The 22,698-nt window shown below is 46.2% G+C and overlaps 1 protein-coding gene across 1 annotated transcript in view; it reads left to right on the top strand.

The window, feature by feature from the left end:
* Positions 1 to 311: 311 nt before the first annotated feature.
* Positions 312 to 22,698, top strand: part of LOC149370513 (MAM and LDL-receptor class A domain-containing protein 1-like) — a 171,521-nt gene continuing 149,134 nt past the window's right edge. The window contains exons 1-2 of the mRNA XM_089577892.1: positions 312 to 580; positions 16,217 to 16,348. Coding sequence (XP_089434018.1) covers positions 502 to 580; positions 16,217 to 16,348 — 211 coding nt within the window. The 5' untranslated portion in view covers positions 312 to 501. The remainder of the gene's footprint in view (positions 581 to 16,216; positions 16,349 to 22,698) is intronic.

Here is a 22,698-nt window from a genome sequence, read left to right as displayed (position 1 = left end):
TGATGCTGAATCCTGAAACCAGGTGATGGGGCGTACACTTCACGCTGTGTCCTGTCGCCTGGCCCTGACCCCGCATCAATGATACATGGGTGAACGGAGGTTGCATTATTCCAAGAAAAACAGCACCTGTCAACGTGAGCGTGATAGAGCGGCTGCCAGTTCACCCTATCGATGTTACTGATAAGCACTGAGGCAAGAGAACAGTCTAGACATATATTGGCTTCGTAGTGATCAAAGTTGAAGCAGACAATCTTATCAGCCTCAATTGCTTTTTCTTTCACGCGGTTATCTCACTTGTACGCAGCCCAGCCACCACCGCAGATCTACAAATTAGGAGACACTTCGTTTTTAGCGGCAGACCGCAGCCGTGTGCAGCACACTGGTTTTCGTTTCAGCTTCAGGTCATGTGCAAGGCGCAGGACTTAGCTCGCGCGTAACTCCCGCGTATTTGGGCCTAGAGGCCTTCTCCTCTCTTTGCCGTCACCACTGCTTCGGTCAAACATGGCATTGCGGTGGATTCTTTCACCTCTTCCCCCTGTCCTCTTTCTCCTTTACGCCATGGTTTCCACCAGTACTGCAGGTAAGTGTCATCTACGCATATAGCTTATGCAGGGTGTTCAATGTTAAGCCTTCAGGAGTTTAAAAAAAATGCAAAAACAGTGCGCTAAAGTTTTGTACATGAGATATGCGGCCAGGCGGGCGCAAACTGGGGATAATTGTCATTGCATTATCAGTAATTAACTAAATGCAAAAGCTTTTCATTCACTGTAGATGGCGCTCATTTTTCTTTTTAAAACTTCGAGACTGTGGCATTGGACGGCGATTATATTTTTTAGAATTGTAGTAAAGCGCCTGTGTCCTGAGATATGTCTGTCTTAAATTTCAACCCAATCCATCTAATTACGCATGCGAGACTGTGGCATGCGGAAAAGCTCTTCCCTGGTGCGATGCAGCTGTTGAGTATGATGCTCTGTCTGGCAAAAAAAAAATGAACTGACAGCCGACGGTGATTACTTTCCGCTCCTGGCCAGCAGTGGGTTATCGCTGCGCTTGGCGGGACGCAAAGTCTAAAGCGGCATCGGATCTTATCACCCACTCTAATAGCAATCGCTTAAATAAAAGGGCTTGCTTCATGTCACCCGCACAGTCATTATTCGGTTTTGTTGGCCAAGAACAAGTAATCGCCGTTGCCTGTCAGTCCACATTCTTGTCAGACGGAGCGCCATACGCCACAGCTGTGTCACACCAGGCAGGAGCTTCATGCTGCCTGGAGCTTCAAGCTCTTTACTGAATTTTTCTCGATTTTACCTAACGCTCAGTTGAATTGAACTTGTTTGCGACAAATTATCACCCAGCAGTCATAATCACAACTACAATAAGCGTTTTTTCAAAGGAGACATGCCAGGATCAATTGACATGTAAATTGACTTTTTAACAATAGGAAAAGTTTACCTAATAGCTAGAAAATCACCGTCTAACTACGTTTTGGTTAGAGTGTAAGAGTAGCCTTACTCCGTAATCAGCTCAAAGGGGGCTTTCAGCAGTTCACCACTAGCCTTTCCGCTATGGAAACAACGGCGAAAAATTACCGACTGTTATAGAAGGCACCCTAATACGCTATATATTTTTGCTCAGAACAAATTGCAATCCTCTTTATGAGCATACGTTCCTGTGGCTGCTCGAGACAAGCCTGTTACGGCCTTTATTCATCCACCACCTGGTGAAAGATTAAATATTTTGATGATTTTGTTCGAAGTAACAAAGTTTATCACGTCTGAAGCCGCGCTGCCTACTGCGATGATGGCCAAAAAATCGTCCGCATGTGGCGTAGGTGGTATTAGTTGCAATCTCATAGAGCACCACTGATGAACCAGCATTACGCTACAATAAACTTTCTCCGCTACTACAGCATGCTACCCTTAAGCATGACTGTCTAATATAAAGGCTGGACCCTCTTTACAAATTTGCAAGAGTTCATAAGCTAACTTTAGCCGCGTTACTTGTAGATCTCGCTAGTGCCAGATTGATAAACAAAGCAATGTGTTGTAATAAGCTCGTGCTGCTCAGCTCCGTTCCTTTGTCTTTCATCTACTGCTAAGATGCAGTTTGTTTATCGAAATATTCGCCGATCTCTGTTTTAGAAATGCCATTGAAAATACTAGGTGATAATTTATACTCATTGAGCTAAACACCCTTCTCATGTATGATTTCATTTATTCATAACGCAGATTCACAGTTGGCTATTAGTAAATCACACAAGCAGTATTTTCTTGGCAGCGCAATTATAAGTTTGTCGAATTCATAAATGTATTTGTGTTCTTTTATTTCGCGGTCTGCTTTGCCTCCTGCTGTTCGTTGCAGTACCGCAATAGCTCCCATTCTTTGAGATGCCCGCGTTCGAAGCTTTACTTCAAGCCTTAAAATCTATAAAATGTGTATTCGTGAAGCATCGATTACTCTATTATGGGTCAGCATGTGACTACAGTATCTTTGTGCTAATGAACGAAGTGGAAACTATGCAGACTCATTTCCTTCGCCTGGCCGAGTTTGATTCTAAAGTTGCGACTAGCGGAACCGTCATGAAATATACTTTAGACTAAACAACGTAACGTCAGCTGCAAATACCCCTCATTTTTCACTTTCACAAAGCATCTCGCCGAAATAATTACATTAAAAACATTTGCCGTATATATGAACTAAATATTTCACATAAAGTTTGCACGCCGTGAGAAACGAGTGGTTGTGCTGCAAAACATCCTCATAGTAACATGAATTTCTTCCTGGTCTATAATTTTAATGGAAATGTTCACCATAAGGCTGCTACGGATAACAAGAATGTGCCAATAAAGGCACAAATTGAGCTTAACTTCCTTATTCAAAATATTCTTAAGTTGTTCTTTTGGGCCCTTTTTAACACTATTGCATCTTTTTAGCCGAGTAGTACGCAAAGTGCATCTGCAGTTCTTATGCGCCGCCATCCCCCCCCCCCCCTGAAATACTGGGTATAGAATGGAATTTAAGTGAAATAGCGCGAAACTCCTTTAACTGCCCTTATAAATTAATAACTTTGGTAGTAACAGTAGCTCCCACCAATGCAGGCATCAGCTGCTATTGCTATCCCGGCATATTGCTTCTTGAACGCTTCGTTGTTTACTTAGTCAAGAACATTTAACTTTGTAACGTGTGTTTCCTTTGATGGCTGGAAGTCCGCGTTTCTTTCGGTGCGACTGGCCAAAGCTTACCGGTAAAAAATTCTCCAATAGCTTCATCTAGGGCACAGCACTTTGAATTTCATCCCTGAATAAGAGATAAGGATACTGGCTTCCCAAAACCACCTTCTTAAAAAAACACATTTTCATCGCAGCGAATGGATTCCTTGATATGATTTTCTCCCCTTTAATCGACTTAAAGGGAAATAGAAAGGCAATAGTGACGAGCGCCGATGTGGACGGAAGAGCTATGCGCACTTATGAAAAGAAATGAGGAGTTAGCCTAGTCGGTTGCCCGAGTCGGCACCGCACAAAGTTGGGAGCTAAAAGACGCCTGAATATCACGGGTAGCTTTGCTATCCTCTCGTCACCTGCATGTTGTGCATGTTGCATAGAATTTACTTTCGTAGTAGCCCTTAAAGGGAGTGGCGAGAGCCAATATTTAAAGCATGTGGGGAATAAACGAATAGGGTCGCTTAGAAGCCGTGCCCAATCCTCCGTGAGACGGCTCGCATAACTCCATGCAGTATGCAAGTCACGCAGGAGTTGACCCAGTTGAGGCGTGTGTACATATAGCGGGGTTGACCTTACTGTGCCAGAGAAAATATGGCTGAAGAAAGAGCTCCTTTCTATAGCCCTAAAACATCTACCACTTGCTATTCTCTCGTGGATGGCTCAGTGACAGTTGCCTCTGAACCTGCAAGTGATATGGCGTATAAGCGCTATAGCGCTTATCTCAGGTGCTTAAACCCGAATGATCAGATTTCTCATGAAGCCAGTTACGTTCAATAGAGAACAAAGGCTCTTACCAACCTCCAATCAACCCGTCCTGGATACTATCAGCCAACTTTTGCTCTTTATTTGCTTATCCTTTCCGAGTGCCGTCTCCAGCTGCGTTGTTCTCTTCATTCCTCTCCCCGACCCTAACAAAGCCTAGGTTATTAGTAAATAGCGTTGCTTGCCTCAGCCATGGCTATGTCGTCTCATTGATTTCAGCAAGAATATTTTAAACTCGCTCTTGACCAGTAAGCCACTCCGGTCTGTTAATATCTTTTAATCCCACTTTTGTAGTCAAATCAACATTTGTGCGGGTCGGTACGGAATTGGTTTTAGGGCAGAAAGGCAGCGCAGGAAGGAACAAACGTGACAGGACAGAGCGCAAACAAACAACTCAGATTTTTATTCACAGACCACTTGCTTTTAAAAAGACGCTGCTCTTATCAGGAAAGTGAAAGAAAAGAATTCTTACACGAACATATCAACTAGGCTGAGATCCCATCATCCGAAAAGGAATATTCCAAGGTTCCACTGCTACTGCTGCGCAAGATATTTGAGTTCTTGCTTTGAAAGCAAAACTAAGGGATGGCTCACTCACGCGCTACCATCTATTGTCAGTCTCGTCAGCTTCGATTATCTGACTTCCTAGTTGCGTCTTGCACCTTCGTCGCATTGCGTTGTCTGCAAGGTTAGGAGTGCAATTGCTGCATGTTCGAATCTTATCAATAACTTTGCTGCCCGGTTTGTTTTCAACGTATTTTGCGTGCTCTCTTAGCCTTTCATTAAGAAACTCCCAGTTTTAACATCATGCTGCTTACCACAGGCCAGAGGTATAGAGTATACTGTGCTCTTCGAGCTCCTCATGAGGCGCTGTTGACGACACTTTGAACAAGCGACGGTCGTGTGTTCGCCGTTCACTTTGTTGCGTATTCTAGAGAGTTCTTTTGACGCGGAAAAAAAAAATGGCGCCAGCCCTCGCTCCTATCTTCTTAAGACAACGCAAAATACCTCGAAGGTAAAGGTTAACCGCCACTATGTTTTGGTCAATTTGATCCGGCCTGCTAGCTGGCTTACTCAGCAGGTTTTGGCACCAGAAGCCAACAGAAATGGCTAGTACCCTGCGCTTGAAAGGCACTGCACATGGTTGTGGAAGCTGTATTCTAACAAATGCAGGCAGGACGTGTTCAGAGCGCTCGATAAGCGCGAATTCACAATGCCTCTCTTTACCAGTTTTGAATGTGCCGACCTGTAAGGGAGCAAGGGCTTGTTGCCTCTAGGTTCGAAGGCCCAACAGACGTGTTCATTTGAAAATTGAAGAGCAAGGTCCAAAAACCTGATGAAATTGTCGTCCAGTAACTTCTTCCAGGTCTTCCTGCCCTGTCTTTCTGCCAAAACCCAATTCCAGTAATGCACCAGCTAGCATGCAGAAACGTTCTGCCGAGTCGGTACCGATGCATAATCACGTGAAAAAGCGAAAGAGTGCCGTCGTATATACGACGTGCTCGTAACACAGTTTTGTTCTAGCTCTCGCGGTGCATAACTTCATCACGAATTGCTACGCCTGTTAATTTTCTCTCGTGGTGCTCATCCTAATTTCAAGCATTTTTTTGTAGCCGCCGACTTGAGGGATAAGAGTGAGTACGTACATGATTTCTATTTTCAACTTCACGGCTATTGGTAAGCTGCTTTTCATGACGTCAGAGTGCCTTCCAAACGCACTCCCCGTGATCCTTGCTCAAGTATTTCCTACTCATCTGCCATACCTGAGGTCACTAAATGCATCAAACACATGCACTGTTTTATGTCTTGCAATAGCTCAAGGGCTAACGCAAACTAATGTTGCCTTCGTTCCAAATCAGTCATAGTTTTTTTTCACAATAAAGATTTTTCTTACTATGCACATTTTTTCCTAGCTATATCCTTTGTGGTTCCTTTTCCCTCGATTGCTTTTCTGTAGAATATAGTATAATAATGACATCTGGAAACCGGATGTTATTGAGTTTTTCTCTATAAACTCTGCACATTTGGGCTTCCAAATTCAATTATCTGAATAGCTCTTGCAAATATTTAGTGAAGAGCAGAGTGGTGAAATAATGCTTCAGTGACAGCTTACTTTCTATATATATATATATATATATATATATATATATAAGTAATATTTTCTTGGTCAATTGTTCTTTAAAGCTGAGCTTATGGCTGCTACTACCGGAAATCCTTTTGTCGTGCGCAATGTCAAGTGTGTGTGACAGTAACGACCCCACATTTAACGGTAATTAATGAAAATACAAAATTCGCAGACATTTGGCGGAAATGTTGCTGGAAAGTTGCGCTGTTGCACCGAAATTGTTTGTTTTATATCCGGATGTTAAACCTGGAAAGCGCATAAAAACAACGGACAACAGAAAGAGACAGACACACGAGCGCTTACTTCCAACTGATTTTTATTTTCATGCGAGAGCAGAATATATGTACACTTCAGATCACCTGCGCATGCGAAGAAAACTCAAACAAGATAAAATATTATCTGGCTGCACATGCAAAAGAAGAAAGATATGCAATCTCTTTCTCAGACAGCAAAATCGACGCACCACTTACACATTCATCGCCAGATCGTGCTATCTCACTTTGCCTCAACAATTTTTTATGCGCTTTCCAGGTTTAACATGTCTAACCAACTCGCCCAAACGCAGCCATTATTGATTTATATCCGGAGCAAGGCGATCTCTCCACTTGTATTCTGTGCTCCCTTGTAGCGCCCGTTATCGCAGTAGGACAGTGATTACAAGCGATATGTTGGAAAAGACCTGCCGCTGACCTCGGTCAAAGAGAAGATAGCCGTGATTTGACAAGGCGTTATCTCCCATTGCCTTTTACTCTAAAAGCGTGCCCTATAACCAAGGTGCAGAACCTCAGCACACGATTCAATATCAACCCATAGTGATGCTGATATTGTTGCAATTTAGAAAACATTGATGAGTTGCGCTTCCTATGACATTAGATGTAATTCATAACAATTGCCTTGACACTCAATATTATCGCCTACCTAGGAACACTCTGTCCCGCCCAGCCTTTGAATTTTTGCTTCTTCTACTGCCTATGGATAAGCAGCAAAAAGAAAATGCTTTCTGAACACGCTGTCCGCTTTGTGTCTGACCTTGGATGGTTCCAGAATTGAGTATACACAATGACACTGTAGCCTTGATACCCTTGGGGGTTCTATATACAATAATTTTTTTGTTGAAAAGGTCTATCGAACGAAAGAATGTGAGCCCCAGTGCTACATTGGGGTGAAAATGTCCTTTCCGTTACGTGCTTACGGACTGAACCGATGCGGGAGATCTCCAGTAATTCACATATGTCCTAAGAATGAACAAATTTCACTTAAAGGGTTATGGTTTAAAATTCAAAGAAATGTTTTACAAGCATTTTCTTTTGCTTTCCTGGACTTCATGGTCTCGGCGACATCGAAAATTACACGAGAAGAACATATCAGCTGTGCACTCATGTACTATCGCCGACAAAAGTGGTATAGTACCACGCAACAAGAGCCGGAACAACAGAAAACTGTTTTGCAGCTCTATCTACAGTTGGCATCTGGCATCGAGGCAGCCAGTGCGTGACCTTTATTATCAGCAGGCATGTCACTTGGCTCGTTTCAATGTTTCGTGCTTTCGCTCTCTAAAATGCTGCGCTTTTTTTTGGCTCCGGCTACTGCCGAGTGGAGTGTACCACTTTTGTCCCCGATAGTTCCTAAAGCTTGGCCTGGGCTAGTAGGTTTCTGTCAATGTAAAAGCAGCAAGAAAATACGCGGACAAATACACAGTTGTAAATAGGGGGGAAGGGGGGGGGGGGGGGGCAAAATTGTGCTAAGCTGCACCTTTGATCAAAAATACACGGCCGATGGCCTCTGCATCTCAGGCGTGTAGTGCGCCTCTTAAAGCGCGCGTTGAATTCATATCTGATGGATGAAGGCGACAGTTTTTCTAGCTTTCGAGGTATAGGAATGCTGTCGACGCGAAACAGGCTCCGCGGCATGGCCTGGAAGTAAACCCATTGGGCTGTATACTTTTCACAAACGATGTTCGCCAGGAACTTAGGTGCCTTCTCATTTGAAGAAACAAAGATAACACCAATCAATAAGAGAGGAGTATTACTGAAAAGGCATGTAGATTACATTAGAAATTTGAAGGCTCATATATATGCACATTCCGACATAAAGTGTGCAGATATCCAAAAAACTGAAGGCGACACATGAGCTCCGCCTTTAGGGTATAACGCGGTAGCGTTCATGGGTGCAGAATTGGTAATTCTTAACCTTACAGCCATGGATCGCTAGGACTACTCATGCCACTGCTGGCGCAGTGGTGCAGCGTTTATGCGATGCGCCACGGCCCTGCGATGGCAGGTGCTGCCACCGGCGGGGCTTCTGAGACTCAGGTTGTTCGCCTCTGTCACGCGAGAAATGTAATCCCGGCCGCGGTGGTTGAATTCGGAGGAGAAATTCGAGAGGCCCGTGTGCTGTGCGATGTCAGTGCACGTTAAAGAACCCCAGGTGGTCGAAATTTCCGGAGCCCTCCACTACGGCGTCTCTCAAAGCCTCAGTCGCTTTGGGACGTTAAACCCCATAAACTAAACCAAACAAATTTAACTGCCACCTGCCACGGTGGTCAGTTAGCGCATAATCGAGTGAGCAGGCTGTCATGCACCACGAGGTCACGTGGTCTGAGTTCTGCACCTTGATAGCCAGAACGGCAGGAGAAACCGTCCGCGCCTGCTGCGAGGCTTCAAACGGTCGATGTCACCGACAGCCGACATTTTTTTACCGACATAGGTGTACTGACACTCTAGCTTTAAAATCCACTTGATTACTGTTCAGCGACAGTGACACCCAGAAAACTGCGTATTGTAGACTGTCTTTGGCGATCTGTGAAATGTTTGCTTCCTTAAACACGGATAGGGCATCCTAATGCCCTTCGTTATTCAGCAGGATGTCCGCTTCAGCATTTCTGCTTTAAGCCACGATATTCGCGATAGTTTTCCTCAAGACACCTTCCTGTTTGTCTAATGAAAACTATTCCCTATGTGGACGTTTTGTTATATATGGCTTTGGTTTCTCGTGCCATGAACATGGTTTCTTGTTTCTTAGTGCACGTCGCCTTTCGTGTTTAGCTATCATGGATCAAAACTCCAATAGTTGCAACCGTCTGCGTCCCCAGTTCTATTTTCATAAGCGTTAAGTCGTTTTGTGATTGTTGCACATGATTTAGTCTTCATATTTATCCGCGCTGCGAGAACTTGATATTGGTGATTTCATCGAACTTCCGAGGTCGGGTAGCTTCATACGAAAAAAAAATGCTCTTCAGAAATGCGTAGGAATTCCTCAGATTTCGCAGCACAAGCGTCCAGCTACTGCTCAGTGTTTCGTGAGCCATACTCAAGAGCATCAGAAATTTTATAGACATTACAGTCTAATGGGATCTAGACTCGCCCTTCATCTGACTTGTATCGCACATCATAAGACTAGAGACACTTTTGTGGAATTGTAGGAGCTCGGCGGTAGTAAAAAATCATTCATCTTCAGGGGCTTCTGGGCAGAACATTTCCCTATGAAAGTGCAGGACGTGCTTACGTCGCGTTGAAGCTGGTATAAAACGCGAAGCGTTCTGGATTCACCACTGGTCCACAGACAACGGCAGAAAGCGGAATATTACTTTTCTGCTAAGGTAATAATCCAATGATACCTTCGATTGTAAGATAAAATTGCGAGCAGTATTTTTGGAATCCTTCGGAGGTAACTCCATTATTGAAAAGAAAGCCAGAGTATTGCTGATATCTGGCGAAACACAGAGCCACACCTCGGTTCTTACGGGCATGATAGTATAGACTTTTTTATTCTTTACAGCTTGGTTGAGCGCGCTTGCGTGTTGGAATTTGCGGCGCATGCTCAGTAGATGCCTGTATAAAATCCGCCAATCAGAACGCTGCTGGCACAGCCCAGTGGAAATATGACAACACCCCAAAAGGCTTATGTAAACAGCCTACAGCAATCGCCAGACATAGTTAAAGAAGTTCGTTTAAGGCAGTAAAATAAAGATATGGAACGCCTACAGAAAGGAAATGTTATTAAAGCAAAAGCACAATCCATTCAGAATCTTTTCTTCGAACAGCTGCTTGTGCACATTCTCCTGATACACACGTGGTACGACTTACACACAAAGCATAGTCCATGCAGCCCCCTTTTGCTATCGTACGGGGGCCTATCAAGAGTGTCAAAGGGGCGGAAGGTTGCCAGCAAAGCACTATTCTTCTCTGCAACGTGATCTGATAGTACGACCCTTCACTTGCTGACATCATTTCTTTTTTGTACATCAGTGCAAACAACCTCGGCGGCAGGTTATCTAAGGCAGCTATGGGCGCCACAGGTCGGTGAAACGGGGCAGCGTCATCCTTCCGGCACATTCTTGCCAAATATCATACCTTACCTCCAGCTTGCAAACTGCTTTCCATCTCTTTGTGCCTAATCGCTGCTTATCAACCGTATTTGCGCACAACGCAGCCCATCTCATACTTCCGCTCACGTGCACCTGGAATCCTACTCGAGAACAAAGAAGGGGCACTTTTTTCTGCCCCTTTCATAAATGGAGATTTGTTTAGCTATTGGGCCGCAGTCAAAATACAGCTGTCGGTTCTGTACCTTTTAAGGCTAAAACCTTATATGGCTCGTCAGGAACGAAACAGGGCTTCTGACATCCAGGAAGTGTGGTCCACAAAACTCCCGATGACGTCATCAGAAAAGACAAAAATTTTTCCCAGCGTGCGGGGAATTCAACCAAGGACCTTCACATTGCAGGCCACAAAGCCTTAGGCCACAAAACCTCATTGCTTTTTGGCAAATAAATGCGAAGCTAGTGTACCCATTGTCTTATGACCGTATGCTAATCTGTAGGTGTGCGGCTAGAAAGAAGAAAAAATATAAAGTAAAAATTAATGCTTTTGCCCTCAACGCGCGTAATTCATATTAAGTGCCCTCCATAATTCTCATTTAAGCGGACGGTGTCGAACCTTCTCAGCCGCTGAAGGAAGGGAGGAAGATGGGAGTGAACGAAGACACCGTATTCATTAGACGCGCCTTTGTTCATTGTAAGCTATCGAGCTGGCATGGCGGAGTCGTAGCGTGCTCGTCTCGCACTCTGGAGACCCAGGTTCGATTCCCCGCTTCGACCAATTTCCTACTCGATTTTATTTATTTATCTGGTCTGAGTAGAAAGGTTTATTAGGCTAATTGCTTAATTAATCAATTAACTAAACTCAGACGCTCCAAGTGAATTGGTTGCATGGCTACCAGCGAAAGTACAATTGGTGCCGTTTGAAATTAGCGCACTGTGACGTCACGGCCGTTTGGACCAATTCAAAAGCGTGACATATCTGTCGACAACTTCTGCTTACAACGATGAGGCATTAAAGGCTTCCGCTTTAATAATTTTACTTTCCCACATGCTAACACGGTCAACATTTACAGATTGCTTTTTCTGGCAAACAGTTCTTTCTTTCCTGGATGTCAATAAATTTCACCGCAAAGAGCAGTGGGCCCAGTGCAGACTTGTGTGCCGCACGAGAAAACACCTAGAGGCAATTTTTTAGTGATACTTCGCGGGTTCGGAGTGAAATATAAGACGATATCCAGGAAGCATTGTTAGAATCAATACCAATAAGTTTAAGTGTTAAGTCAGCTGACAGTTATGGTGCGATCCAAAGCTCGAAAATAATCACCAGATGCAATATGCAGTATATACAGGACGACAATTACCATAGCCAAAGCAGACGCTACCACATCCGTAACTTCTTATTTTTCTTAGGTGAAGTAAAGAAATGATGAGGTTCTTTAATACTCCGGACTGCTTAATGTAGCACTGCTGCTGAAGCTGCGACCGCGAAACAATGAATTCCAGAGGCGCTTTGCTCCTACACGCCTAGGAGCCTTGCAACCCAGTCTTCAAGCTGACTGCTAGCGTTCGCGGCCTCTACTGCATTTACACAGATAGGTACCGCCGAGTTTACCCTTCTTCCTTTTAAAACAGAATAAAAAGAAAACACCACACCAGCGTCGGTCAAAAGCGCGCATTTCCTCCGCGGGCGATGATGACTTGCTGGCTTTTTGATTAGCGCCACCCTTGAAGAGTAACAACGTGGAGGAGGAAGGAGGAGGATATAGAAGAGGAAAGGCAGGGAGGTTAACCGAAAGAATAATCGGTTTGCTACCCTACACGGGGGAAGGGGGTGAGGGGATAAAAAAAAGAAAGAGAAAGGAGAGTAAAAGAAAATTGAAGTCACTATAAAACGTCACTGTTCGTTAAGGTCACAGCCTATCGTGCAGGCCAGAAGTTCTCAAGAAGCGGAGCAGTGCCTTGCAGGCCTTCGCCGCCGACGACCGCCGCGGCCAGTGGCCGAGAATCTTCATTTCCGTGAAAGGGCGCGGGTCTAAGCGCTCCAGCGCACGACTGAGAGACTGCCTTTCGGTGGTGTAGGCAGGGCAGTCACAAAGAATGTGGGTTATGGTCTCGTCATGCCCGCAGATGGAATATGCAGGAGTATCATCCATACCGATTAAGAATGTGTAGTGGTTGGTGAAAGCTACACCAAGCCAGAAGCGACACAGCAAAGTTTCTTCTCGTCGTGGTAGGCCTGATGTTAGCCGGAGCTTCAGATCTTGGTCCAAGGATTGTAAACGGGAATTGCAAAATTGGCCGGAATTCCACGCGGCAAGCGTGATGTCCCGCGCAAGTGCGCGAAGCCTGCTCGCTGCATCCGATCTCGAAATGGGGATCGACACAAAATCGCCGTCGTCGTGAGCAGTTCGCGCGACCTCATCCGCGCGGTGATTACCTGCTATGCCGCTGTGCCCCGGTAGCCATTGGTAGATAATGTCATGTCCTTTGTTGATGGCAGAGTGATGTAGCTGTCGAATTTCTGCGACCACTTGTTCATGGGCTCCACGGCGAAGAGCAGCTTGTAAGCCTTGGAGGGCAGCTTTCGAATCGGTGAAAATAGACCACCGCTGAGGGCGCTGCTGACTGATGTATTCAATGGCGACACGAAGAGCGGTGAGTTCTGCACCCGTCGAAGAAGTGCGGTGACCTGTCCTAACTATAATTCCTGTAGTGCTTGCGGGTATGACGACGGAGCCAGAAAAAGAGATAGGGTTCACTGAGCCGTCGGTGTAAACGAGCACCCGGTTTGCATGGTGCTCATGTAAATATTCAAGGGTGACTTGTTGTAGTTCTGCCGGCGATAAGTCTATCTTCTTCCTGATGCCAGGTATCGAAAGAAGCACACGGGAATTGTGCAGGCTCCAAAGTGGCGAGGACGGTCTAGAGGCGGGTGTAAACAGGGACGGCAGAATTGCGGGATGTGCGTCAATGATGTCTGTAAACGATGTGCGCGGCCTGGTAATAGGAAGACTGGCAAGATGGTGAGAGGAAACCCGGGAAATGTGCCGGAAATGTTCCCGAATGCCCTTCCACGTTCCCTCTTTTGTGTTCTACCAGTCACATGAAACGGCTGCTCAGAAAACATGGCAGCGGACATCTCCGCTTCAGCGCCGGTACATATACCAGAATCGCGAGGGCAGCGCAAAATTGACACCGAACACAGGAGTTACACTGAAGAGAAGTCGGGCGTTGAACACCAGCTGTTTATGCTCAAGCAATCCAGCACACTATAAATCCAAGAAACAGACCACGTCTCAATCAGGAAGCGAATTTACGCATCTCAAGGCATAAGGAAAAAATAAGAAGACAAGAATAGTTTTTCACTGACAAGGCGCAACAATAGTGAGGAGGAAGGCCCTCGTCAGGCACCATGCCTTTAGGCCTCCTTCCTGAAGTGTATGACACACCTCAAATAAAATACTTTTCAATTCAATTTAATTGAAAGGATAGTGTAAAAAACAAAAAGGGCATGGGAAGCGAGCATGAAAAAGGAGTCAAAACTGTGAAGCAAAAGTAGTGGTACATTCCAAAAAACAGATAAAAGCTTACACAATCCTTAAGACTGCCAACAAATACTGCGGCTAAACAGTAAAAACAGAAATAAACATTAATCAAGAAGCAATCCCAAACGAGACCTTAAGTTCGCTACAACTCTGAAAGCAAAGGCAGATTCCAGCTGGCAAAAAGGGACCAACGGTCAGCCCTCAAGAAAGGCAACGAGAGTGCCAGGAGAGCACCTTCCACAATGAGGACAAGGAGGTGCTCTACTGGCATTCTCGATGCCTTCCATCAGGGTTGACCATTGGTCCCATTCGAAAACAACAAAGAAGCACAGCCGGTTGGCAAGTAGAAGTCCTGCACCGCGACGAAGTTATGTCACCATAGCTAGAAATGAGCGGAAATATATTTTAGTAATCTTCATTTGACTGCTCTGGTCTGGCTGAATCAGGAACGGTGAGGAGAGAGGTAAGAAAAGTGGGAAGAACTTGAATGGGTTAGTTTCGTTGTTGTTATGCTTCGAAAAGTGAGCTAACAGCAAACTGCGCTAAAAGCGGATATGAAAATACATAGGCATATATATTTCTGACAAGAGGAACCTTTGAAGATCATTGGTATTTGTGCGACTCTTGTTGATGTTTTTATTGCGGCAAAATGTTGCCAGAGAACCCTTCCTGTCCTTCCTTACCCTCGCCTTCCTTCCTGGATTGCTTGGCTTCAGTCGGGCTCGCCAGATGACCTGTTTGTTTTCGAGAAAGAAGCGCTGTTTTTCAGTGAGCATTAACGCTGGCATTTCATAAAGTTTCTTCACCTGTGATAAAATAAAGAAATCAGGAGTGAAGTTTCAGCTTTCGTATGCGCATTATCTTTCATCGTGCGATATATGCCTGATGCTGGATGCGGTACTTGTTTTTTTTTTTCGCGCACGTACTTGTCTTGACCTGTGTTTTGTGACTAGTCCTTGTGCCTAAGTATAGCGTGCCAACCTGAAGATGACAAACCAACTAGCCGCCATTACAGCATTGCTTGTTTTTTTTTTACAGCGCGTTTGCGGTTCTTTTTTTAGTAACAGCATTGCTTTGGATGTTTTAATCCTTTTACCTCTAAATTATTTCCTGACCACAATTTTTGTAGATGTTTGGCGAAAATTACTGTAGGGCATGAGCTAAAGGCGCAAAACGCGTTTCATTGACAACTACCTTCTGCCGTGTTGAAAACAGCAGCCAACGCGACTGCCGACCGTAACTCGTCTTTGACAGGCGGAGCAACGCAACATGAGGATGGGTGAGCTCGTCATGGGCGATATTGGTACGGTACTATATCAGCTATAAATATAATACGAGCAGTAAAATTCAGGTACAAACGGCAAATTAAGAAGCTCTTAGCCAGTAGAAGCGCAATACTAGCTCAGGTTACTGTAATTTCGAAGCTGTAAAACTTTTTCAGAAGTGTTATTCATCCTTGCTTGTATTTTCTTTACAGCAGCTATTATGTGGGATTTTTTTTTTGTTCTCACCTAAGCTTTCTTTTTCGCGTTTAATTCGCCAACCACCCGATAGTCGGGTCGCTTCTCACAAACTCTTTAAAGCAGTGGGTATGTCTGAGGGCCCAAGACAAAGGATCAAACACACGTGAAACGGACAATGGAAAATGAATAGCTTTTAAAATGCGGCCCTATCTCCCGGTCGGTGCTTAAATGGCTAATCTCGCTTGCGCTTCATGTGGGCTAAGAGGAATTCCAAAGAGAAATGCTCGGAATTTTTTCAAACTCCTTTGTTCTTTTTGCGACTCACAACATACAGCCCACAGGCGCTTTCGCACTCTGCCATCAACTCTTTCTGGGTGCCGCGGCAAGGGTCCCATAAGGCGAAAGTCGACTCAGTGGTGGAACTCCTCCTCAGAAAGTTAGCAATTACAACTGGTATCTTATTTTCGGGATTAACGAAATCCTCATCCTGTTTGTGCAACTTCTAATGACTTCTAATAACGAATATAACAGAGGTTTCTGTAAGAAATAAAGCAATGTCAATTTTTTGGCGCAACCTAGAACCACATAGATTCATACTACGGCTACATATGTGCACACTGCCACACTGCGGCGTTCGCTCGAACTGACATGGATAGCAACTAATTGTACAGATGTTTCCTCGACTGCCGAAACTGTCCTCTTGTGCCCTCATACTATCATTCCCTTTACACCTATCGTCAGTCCTTAGAGTCCCGTTTCTTGTCCTCCTATTGCAGACACTTGTACATTCGAGGAAGGCTGGTGCAAAGACTGGACCACGTCCAACTGCAGCCAACACGCCTGCTTCCAGGTTCGCAAGGTGGCAAGCATGAAGTACGGACCAGTTGAAGACCACACGCTAGAATCAGGTAAGCACTCCAGAACAGATATGTGGTACCAGCTGAACGCATGGCACGGTTTTTTTTTCAGTTTACGGCATTTGAACGCTCATTTGGGCGTACTCTTTGGTTTGTTGAAGTTCTCAATGAAACTGGCGCGCTCAGCGCCTCGTTCGGTGCTCTTACAAGGCACTTAATTTTAAAGTGGTTTATGGTTTATGGGGGTTTAACGTCTCAAAGTGACTCAGGCTATGAGGGACGCAGTAGGGAAGGTCTCCGAAAATTTCGACCACCTGGGGTTCTTTAACGTGCACTGACATCGCACAGCACACGGGCTTCTAGAATTTCGCCTCTATCGAAATTCGACCGCCATGGCCGGGATCGAACCCGCGTCTTTCGGGACAGCAGCCGAGCGCCATAACCAATGAGCCACCGCGGCGGCTACTTAATTTTAAATTACATCACCCATGACAAGAGGAGACACTCCTCTTAATCATCAGCAGCCCAACTACGCCCACTGCAGTACAAAAGCCTCTCCAATACCTGACCAATTAACCCTGTCCTGTGCCAACTGCTACCACCTTATCCCGCAAACTTCTTGAACTGATCCGCTACTTTCTGCCGCACCCTGCTACGCTTCCCTTCTTTTGGTATGCAGTCTGTTACCGTTATGAATCATTGGTTATCTTGGCTTCGCATTACATATCCCGTCCAAGGCCATTTCTTCATTTAGTTATTAAATATTTTGTTGAAAGCAAGATTTATCATCAGTGTACTTCCTTCAAATCACCAAAGCTGAGTAAGTGGCTTGAACATCTGGGTTCTCTGAAAAATAAAAATAATTGCATACCAACGACGAAAGTCTTTCTGAAAGGTGCAGCGGCCTTTTAAGCAGTGAACACGGCACAGATAAAGCTCACGAGAATGACTAGGAGACAAAGATGCTGAACACTCGTGCGGCTTAATCTCAATGGCAGCGAAAAGGCACCACGTCCGATGCAGGAAGCACACCACTAGGAAAAAGTATTACATTTTTTTGGATTGTAAAACGTTTATTGCCAACAGTCTGAAGGGCATATAGGCCCCCCGCCTAAACGACGGCCAGAAGGTCTTGGCTCCTGGCGGCGTCTTCGGCCAGTTGGACGACTTTTGTTTGAGTCTCCGGATCGGAGCTGAGTAGGAGAGCCTCCCATTGTTCAAGTGACTTTATTTTTTGTCCCTCCAGGGGGGCAAAAGGGCATTTCCAGAGAATATGGTTGAGATCCGCTTTGGCCTTACATTGCTTACACTCGTTTGAATATTGTCCCGGATAATAACGACTACACATAACCGGGTTCGGAAACGTATAAGTTTGGAGACGGCGCCAAGAGGTGGCCTGACTCTTTGTCAATGATTTATCAGCAGCGGGGTACTTTGTTCGATTGAGCCTATAATGTTGTGTGATTTCTCTGTAACCTACAAGACGATCCCTGTCTGCGAAGCCCTCGGTATGGCCACTGGCTCGGAAAGCAAGACCTCGAGCCAGTTCGTGAGCTGCTTCATTTCCAGCCAGGGATGCGTGTGCAGGTGTCCAGACTATGCGAATTTTGCGGTCGTCCCTTGCAGTCCGCAGGATTCCGTTCGTCAGAGGGGAGACCGTCCCCTTGGCAAAGTTCATCACTGCTACCTTTGAGTCACTGACTATCATTGACGCATCCGTGCCCACTATTGCAAGTGCGATGGCGGCTTCTTCTGCAATTTCGGGACTGTCCGTCGTGATCGAAGCGCCGGCTCGGAGATATGTCTCGGCGCTAGCTACCGCTATCACCATTCTCCCCCTCCCGCAATTAGCTGCGTCCACGTAGGCCACGTCTTCTATCGGATAGTTTTTGAAACATTTGCCGAGGGCTTCAGCCCGTTTCTCTCTGCGATCCTTGTGGTGGACGGGATGCATGTTTTTCGGTAGTGGTGGGATCATCAGCCTATCGCGCACGCTCTTAAGCATGTCCACTTTCGGACCTCGCTGACTCTCGTAATTTATTCCTAGTTTCGCGAGGATTTGCCTGCCTGTAACGCTTCCCGACAGCCTTTCGTACTGCGAGACTGTCACGCCTTCCACAATTTCATCCAATGTGTTGTGAAGACCTAGTTCTAAAAGTTTTGCGGTGGGGGTCCGAATTGGTAAACCCAGCGCCTGCTTGACACTTCTGCGAATGATCCCTTCCAGCTTGGACTTCTCCGCTGCCTTGAGATTAAGGAAAGGAGCTACGTAAGCAATCTCACTTATTACAAAGGCTTGAACTAATCTGATTAGATTCGTTTCTTTCATGCCATAGCGCCTATTTGCGATTCTGCGGATGAGCCGCATAGTCTGTTGCGCGCATATCTCCAACTTCTTTATTGCTTCTCCATTGAAACCATTGTTTTGAATGTACAGCCCTAAGACTCTAATCCTGTCCACCGTCGGGATATCGAGTCCCTGAGCCTTAAGAGATATCCGCGGGGGATCCGACCGTGATTTCCTCTTTGGTTGGTAAAAAAGCATTTCCGATTTTTGCGGGGAGCACCTAAGCCCCCTATCATTTACATACTTTTCAACTTCTCCTATGGCCATTTGGAGAGTCTCCTCTATTTGACCGTCAGTTCCTTTGCCAATCCACATAGTAATGTCATCCGCATACATGCAATGACTGAGACCTTCAATCGCTGCTAGTTTGCTAGGAAGCCCGATCATGGCCACGTTGAAAAGAAGCGGGGACAGTACAGATCCCTGCGGGGTCCCCTTGCTACCTAGCTCTATGTAGTCTGATTTACTTTCCCCGAAGTTAATTTGGGCCACTCTGTCGGAAAGGAAATTTTTAACATAGTTGTAGGTTTTCGGGCCTACTCCCAGGAGGCTGAGATTATCCAGGATCGCCTTGTGCGTGACGTTATCGAAAGCCTTCGCCAGGTCAAGACTCAGAATGACCTTCGCGTCCCGCGTTTGTGAGTCCAGAATTTCATGTTTTAGTTGCAGCATCACGTCCTGCGTTGAGAGATGAGACCTGAATCCCACCATGGAGATAGGATAAAGATGGTGGTCTTCCATGTAGTTGTTGAGACGTGTCTGCACTACATGCTCCATCAATTTCCCTGCACAGGAGGTTAGGGATATAGGCCTTAGATTCTCGATCGACAAAGGTTTCCCCGGTTTAGGAATATGTACCACCTTAGCCGACTTCCACTGCTTAGGAATCTCACCCGCCTCCCAACATTTCTGCATGTAGGCAGTGAGTGCTGTTATAGAGTTGTCGTCGAGATTTCTGAGCAATTTGTTGCTTACCCCATCCGGTCCGGGCGCTGAATTAGTATTTAATCTAGCAAGCTCTGCTCGCACTTCGGATTCAGTAATGGGTTCGTCCAAGCGATCGTTGGGTATCCGACAGTAACCATGCTGAGGTACCTTCTCGGTGTCCCCTATGTACTTAGATCGAATCTCATCGAGCAGCTCTTGCTCTGTACCCTCATGTTTATGCTGGATCTTTTGGAGGTTTTGCCTCTGGGCCGTTTTACATCCGTCAGGGTCTAGGAGGTATCTGAGTAAACTCCATGTGCGAGCCAGACTTATATTCCCGTCCATTTTGTCGCATAGCGATTCCCAGTTTTGCCTAGAAAGTTTGAGCGCATATTCCTCTATCTCTTTGTTGTGCCTTGCTATCCTTCTGCGAAGGTTACGATTCCACTTTTGACTTTTTAGTCGCTTTTCCATACTGGTTTTGGCTTGCCACATATGGAGGAGGCGGGTGTCCATTGTTTCTAGGCCTGAGTCTTCCGCCACAGTCTGGGTCGCTTTACGAGCGTCCAATTGGAGCTGCCTTATCCACTCCTCAATGTCATCAATTTCTGTGGTGTTAGCGCTCTGTTCCCGGATTTTTCGGAAGGCGTCCCACTCAACAAGTGAGTGACGTTGGCCTGGGCGTTTATAGGGCCCAGCAGTAATTACCGTTTCCAAAATAAAGTGATCACTGCCTAAATTTTCTTGAGTGTTAACCCAGTTTGCGCTGCCGACGTTCTTAACGAGGGTGAGGTCCGGAGATGTGTCCGTACTGACGCTATTTCCCGTTCTAGTGGGAGACTGAGGGTCCGTAAGTAGGGTGAAGGCCCCTTGTTGCATATCGAGCCAGAGCTCTCTACCCTTGACACATTCTCTCTGGTACCCCCAAGCAGCGTGATGGGCGTTGAAGTCCCCCATTACCACCACCGCTTGTTTGTTAGCAATGCGTAGAGTTTTTTGAAGAAGCGACCCGAAGCGAGTCTTTCTTTGTTTTGGACTGCTGTATATATTCAGCACAAATAGGCTGGTCTTAATTTTATTATTCGGAATGAGTTCTAGAAGAACGTGCTCTACGTGACTGATCCCCGTGTCATGCGCAATAGCCGTTATGTTTCTTTTGACGAGGGTGGTAACTCCCGCCTTCTCGCCAGAGGTATTAAAAGATTGATAGCCTGATAATTTTGCAATCCCCCCAGTTTCCTGAAGAGCGATCACGTCCGGGCAGTCTTTACCAATGAGGAGTTGTTGAAGAACTGCTCGCTTCCGGCGGTATCCCCGACAGTTCCACTGCCAGAGCGTATATCTATTGTCCTTATGTTGCCTGGCCATTTTGAAGTTGTTGAAGGGTTATCGTAATAGCGTCTGTCTTATTCTCTACGACCTGCCGCCATGCATTCATAGCTAACAGCTCGTTTCCTAGCCTTTTGGTTTCTGTAGTGATTTCCTGAACAACGTTAAAAATGGACTGAATTTGTGCCTGAATTTTGTTATCTGTGGCCTGAACCTGGGCATCAATTTTGTCCTCTAGCCTCCTGCATACCTCTGCGAGCGTGAGCTCGGGCTGCGTGTTGTCACACGTCCTCTTTTTTGTAGGCGGGGGAAGCGATGGTGGCGCCACCGAGGCATCACTGACACCGGCCGCCGCCTCCACCAGTGCAGGCGTTATCTTTGGTTGTTGAGTAAGCCGGGATTGGCCCATCTTCCGGAGTTCTGAATTTTCCTTCTCTAACTGTTCTGTTTTTTTAGTAAGTTTCCTTACGGTGTCAGTAAGGGTCTCAACCATCTTTCTCAATTGGAGGAGCTCATCTGCCCCCTTATCCGAATTATTTTGGGAGGATCGACCTACCCAGCTCACCTCTTTATGGTCGGCTGCCGTCTTGTTCTTGGCTGAAGACACCGACGGTGATCGCCCTCGGGAGCTCAAGCGGCCCCTGGACTGGGACCCGGTCCTGGAACCAGAGTGGGGCTTGGATCTTGAACGGCCCCTGGAGCCGGAACGGTCCCTAGAGCTGGAATGGCCCCGTGACCCGAGACGAGGGAAGGAAACCGAGCGGCCGCGATAGCCCTCTTCCTCCTTGGTCCTAGGTCGGCTCCTCCGGTTTGATGTATTGTCTGATGAATTTGCCGTCTTGTCGTGGGTCTTCTTCTCCCACTGGCGCTTTTTGAGTATGTAAGGAATCCTATACATCTCACGGCACTTTTTGTGTCCCAGTTCATGTCCCTTGCCACAAAGAGCACACTTAAGTTCACACGAGTGGTCTTGCGTTGGGTTGTCCATGCCACATCCTCGACATTTGACCACGCCTGCGTTCGGGCAGACATCGGCGCGATGTCCGAGCTGGCCACACTTGAAACACACTTCGTATTTTTTCTTATATAATAGGCACCGAAAGGGGGTGCTCGCGTAGTAGATCCAATATGGCACCTTTTCATCTGCGAAGAGCAGCAGAATAGAGCTCGAGTCTTTTCCTAATCTTCTAACCCCGACAATCTCAGGGTTGTACTTGTTGATCAGGTTCTCACGCACCCGTTCAATCGTGTGAGTCAGCGGAACTCCGTGAATAACTCCTTTGCCGTGTCCATCCGGCGTCACAAGATACGCAAACGTTGCAAGTTTTTCCGTCCCTAAAGTGAGATGCCCAATATTCATATACTTCCGCACTCGGTCAGAGCTGTCGGTGCCTACCAGAATGGTGTTTTGCTTCTGATTCAGAAGGACGATATCATCTCTTGCGTCAGCCGCCGCAATACCTGCCGCCGACTTCACGATGTCAGAGACCGTCTCAGTTTTGCATGCTGAGAGCGGTCGAAGTCCGCCTTGCGGTCTAATGACGACTTTATGTAGTCCGGGGGGAAGACGAACGTGCTGCGTTTCCACCGAACGCATTGCCATCTTCCTGCCCTCCGTCTTAGCTGAGTTGGCAGCCCCTCGCTGACCATCTTGTTGTCTTCCTTCGTTCGGAACGCCATCCTGGCGTCCCCCTGCCTCATGGCTGTCGCTCTTACGAGCGCTGCGTTTTGACTTATCAATCGTAAACCATCCGGCTTGGATGGAAAAGTCCTCCGGCGATAGCGTCTCACGTTCAAC

Source organism: Amblyomma mixtum, chromosome 1 (genome assembly GCF_055824585.1).
Source record: "Amblyomma mixtum isolate Tamu chromosome 1, ASM5582458v1, whole genome shotgun sequence".
In the NCBI taxonomy this organism is placed as follows: Eukaryota; Metazoa; Arthropoda; class Arachnida; order Ixodida; family Ixodidae; genus Amblyomma; species Amblyomma mixtum.
Note: the sequence above shows the minus strand (reverse complement) of the source record. Positions and strands in the feature narration are given on the sequence as shown.